At 57.4% G+C, this 3,764-nt stretch overlaps 1 protein-coding gene across 1 annotated transcript; it reads right to left on the bottom strand.

Annotated features, from left to right (window-relative positions):
• On the bottom strand, positions 1–3,534 carry LOC111157548 (ribosomal protein S19 binding protein 1). The gene is made up of 4 exons (XM_022519055.1): positions 3,467–3,534; positions 3,172–3,300; positions 855–952; positions 1–483 (listed from the first exon to the last, which is right to left on the bottom strand). The coding sequence occupies exons 1-4, from the start codon at positions 3,516–3,518 to the stop codon at positions 349–351; spliced, it is 414 nt and encodes a 137-aa protein (XP_022374763.1). The 5' UTR covers positions 3,519–3,534; the 3' UTR covers positions 1–348.
• Between the last annotated feature and the right edge of the window lie 230 nt (positions 3,535–3,764).

Genomic DNA, 3,764 nt, shown 5'->3' with positions numbered 1-3,764 from the left:
TGCTATTGGGTTCACATTTATTAGAACCTGGAAGCTGGCCTGGCGGCCTTCCCACTCCTAGCGGTGTGGCCCCAAGGGCCTAAGAACTGGCCTTTCTGGAGCGAACAGCCCAGAGGCCCTACTTGGGGCAAAGCAAACAAAGCAGTCAGAAATGTCTTCTAGCAGGTAGATGGCTCTTCCTGAGCCTGCAGATGTCGGCTCTGGTCTGAGAGCATCTCCGCCCCAGGGCTTCCAGCTCCGCAGCTCCTTGCCAGCCACCCTGCTCTGGCCCCCGGGGCTAGCAGAGGCCGCGAGGTCAGAGGAGGAGACTGGGCCTGAGTGCCTTTCCCACTGTGTCCTCCTGGGAGCCTAGCTGCCGAAGTATTCCTGCTGGAACTTCTGGAAGTCTTCCTCAGTGAACACAGTGCCCTCAGCCTTCTTCTTCTTTTTCGTCTTGGCTACAGGCCGGTCACAGGCCTTGCGGCCCCGGTTCTGCCGCACAATCTGGAGATGGGGGTGTGTGTGTGTGTGTATGTCAGGATCCCTGGGTGGTATCTTCTGGCACCTGAAGGACTGCCCCTTGGAGCTGCACAGCCTAGCAGAGTGGCGTGCTCTCCACCACTCACCTGGCTCCCAACTGTCCTGGGAGGCAGGGCGTACTTTTTCCACTTACAGAGGAACAAACTGAGGCCCACAAGGGTCACAGAGGAGTAAGGCCAGGCCCAGCCTCCCAAGAGCCCTGCTCTGCTCTTTGCCATCCAGAGGGGTGGCCCAACCTCTGCTTTGTGCTTAGGGCAGAGACTCCCATGGGTCTCAGAAACAGCTTCGGCTCTTCCCACCCGGATTCTGCCCCGGAGCCCACCCCTCTGACAAACCTGCCGGGTGACTGACTCTGCCACGGTACTTCTTGCACTGGTCATGAACTTCAGGTTTACTCCGAGGTAGCCTCGACACTCTCGCTTCTTGAACTCAGCTGTGGATGGCAGGCACGGGGGCATCATTTCAGAAGTACTCCCTGGAAGCCACTGGGCCCCCTCCTGACAGCTTTCTCCATCCCCCCACTAGCCATGCCAAAGGCCCTGCGTCCCCTCCCTCGGTTAACTCCAGCACCCTGCGCTCTTTTCTGTCAAATCAACTCTCCCTTCGATCATACTGAAAGCATCCCCCACCCCACCCTCCGCTCCCAGATGCTCAAGTGACTTAAGCAACAAACAAGTCTTACTGCATGGCAGACACTGTGCTACGTGAGGGACAAACAGCAGAAAACAGAGCAAAAATTCCCACCCCGTGGAGCTTACACTCCAGAGCAAGGAAACATGGTAAATGAGAGAAACAGTATTTTAGAGAGTGATGCATTTTATGAAGAAAAACACCACAGTAGAGAGAAATGAGGAATGCCAGGGGTGAAGGGCTGCAATTCTTTTTTTTTTTTTTTTAAAGATTTTATTTATTTGACAGAGAGATCACAAGTAGAGAGAGAGAGAGAAGAGGAAGCAGGCTCACTCCCTAGCAGAGAGCCTGATGTGGGACTCGATCCCAGGACCCTGAGATCATGACCTGAGCGGAAGGCAGAGGCTTAACCCACTGAGCCACCCAGGCAGCCCCGGGCTGCAATTCTCACAGGAGGTTCTGAGTGGACCTCAGTGCAGACGTTTTAGCAAACACTCATGGGAGAGGGTGTGGATGTTGGGGAAGAGCATTCTAAGTAGAGGGAACAGCCAGTGCAAAGAACCTGAAGTAGTGCGATTAATGTGTCTGGAGAACAGCAAATGGCTAGAATGGCGAGGGGAGAGCAGTAGGAGGTGAAGATGGAGATGGGACAGACCACGTGGGGCCTCATGAGGTAGCAAGTCTGATGGAAGCCACTGGAGGGTGTGAGGCTGGGAGAGACTGGTCCCACTTACCGCTTCACAGGATCACTCTGGCCGCTGTGGGGCGAACAACATTACCGGGTGGGGGAGTGGAGGTGAAGAGGTTTTTGAAATAATCCAAGCAAGAGATGATGAGGCTCACACCGAGGTGGCCCCAGAGTCCCCTCATCGTCCGTTAGGCAGCATGATGGGATGTGGGGACAAGGGCTGGGACATGGGAGGTGACCCCTGGCCCCCCATGCTCCTGTTTCACATCAACACCACTGCTGCTTACATGCACCTCACTTTTCTGCCTCCTTATTCTTGCTCACGCCGTTTCCTGCCTGGAATTCATAGTTCTTTAAACAAATACCAGAACGCCTTTCATGTACCAGGCTCTGGGTACACGTTCAGAGACACGCTAGGAGCTCACCGAGCCCTGACACATGTCAAAAGACCCCATCGTCCAGCCCACACCTGTCCCTCCTCAAGTCTGTCCCTCCTGTTATATGGCACCCTATCTCCCAACATGCTCTACTAGAAACTGGGCTGTTCTTGTGTCTCCCTCTTCCTCCATCCCAGCAGCCAATTCACCGCTGAAGCCCAGCGACGCTCCCTCTCTTCACATCTTCCCCCTGCAGCATCGTGGCTGCCCAAGCCACAGCGTCTCCCACCCGAACGGAGTAGGTGACAGCAAATCTCCGCAGACACACTGCCTGGTTTCCACCTGTGCCATCTGGACCGGTGCCTGTTTCTGCATCTGACAAATGGGGGTCATGACAGTACCGACCTCACAGGGTCGCGGGAGGACCAAAGAGGGAACATTTACGTATGCAGGGTTTAGAACAGCACCAGGCACGCAGAACATTCACGGCTTGTTAAGCGATCCATCTCTGGCTCTTGGCCACTACGTCACCTTTCCCAGGCCAATTGCCACAGCAACGAACTTCTACCTACCTCCGCATGAGCTATCTTCTCTAGAGCGCTCTTGCCCTGGCTCAGTCTTAACACTTCCTTCAGGTATGGGCTTAAATGCCGCTTCAGCAGGGCAGTCTGATTTGGTTTTTTATTTTAAGGCCCTCCCAGAGCACGCCAGTCTTACTCCACAGGCCTCATCACACTTAGTAATTACTCTCCGCCTCCGAAACTCTTTGGTGCTTCTCTTCCCACTGGGGCAGTAGCCCATGAGGGCCGGGACCATGAGTTTCGTCCAGCCCCGTACTCCCAGGACCCGGATCCGCGTCTGGCGCACACCAGCTATTCCAGAAACGGCCGGCCACCCTTTCAAGCTCAGCCTCCTAGCGCCCCCTCCTCCAGGGTGCCGCCCCCTTCTCGAGCTCACCGAGTGCGGACTTGGGCACCTTTCCCTTGGCCGAGTTCCGCAGTTTCTGGGCCTGGGATGCCTTTGCCTTCCGGGTCCGCTTCGCCGGGGCCCCGTTCTGCTTGGCCGGGCCTGCTGCGTCCCGGGGGGCTACACGGGAAGGGAGAGAGGGACTGACCGGGTCGGAAGGCGCGCAGGGTCTCCATCCCACCAGGGCCAAACCTGGCTTGGATCGTCCCGTAACCTCTGGGATCTTCCCCGCCGCCCCTGCCGACCCACTGCCCGCGCTGCGCGTCCCCGGCCAGGACCTCCTCACCCTCCGGCGCCCCCAGCAGCTCCAAGCCGCGCCGCAGCAGGGCGGCCGACATGACCGCGTTTAGTTCCGCCCACACACCACGCTACTTCCGCCTTGGCCGCCCTCGTTGTCTCCGCGGAAACCCAAGCGGGAACAGAAGGTTCCGGGGTGACCGGGCGGAAGTGCCCGCCTGCCTAAGGACGCATGCGTTTGGGGTCGCCACTTTACCAAGGAGGGAAACAGAGGCGGGGACTGGAGGCGGGGCCAACCTGCAGAAGGACGCATTTGTTGTCCAATCCTAAGAAGGCCACGCCTTCTT

Source organism: Enhydra lutris, unplaced genomic scaffold (genome assembly GCF_002288905.1).
Source record: "Enhydra lutris kenyoni isolate GAN:26980312 unplaced genomic scaffold, ASM228890v2 scaffoldscaffold55, whole genome shotgun sequence".
Taxonomy (NCBI): domain Eukaryota; kingdom Metazoa; phylum Chordata; class Mammalia; order Carnivora; family Mustelidae; genus Enhydra; species Enhydra lutris.
This window is presented reverse-complemented; position numbering and strand designations above follow the sequence as displayed.

Coding starts and splice junctions, on each gene's coding strand:
- LOC111157548 (XM_022519055.1), bottom strand. CDS start 3,518: ATGTCGGCCGCCCTGCTGCGGCGCGGCTTGGAGCTGCTGGGGGCGCCG. Junction 3,301..3,466: donor GCTGCTGGGGGCGCCGGAGG/GTGAGGAGGTCC, acceptor CTTCCCGTGTAG/CCCCCCGGGACGCAGCAGGC. Junction 953..3,171: donor GGTGCCCAAGTCCGCACTCG/GTGAGCTCGAGA, acceptor TGCCATCCACAG/CTGAGTTCAAGAAGCGAGAG.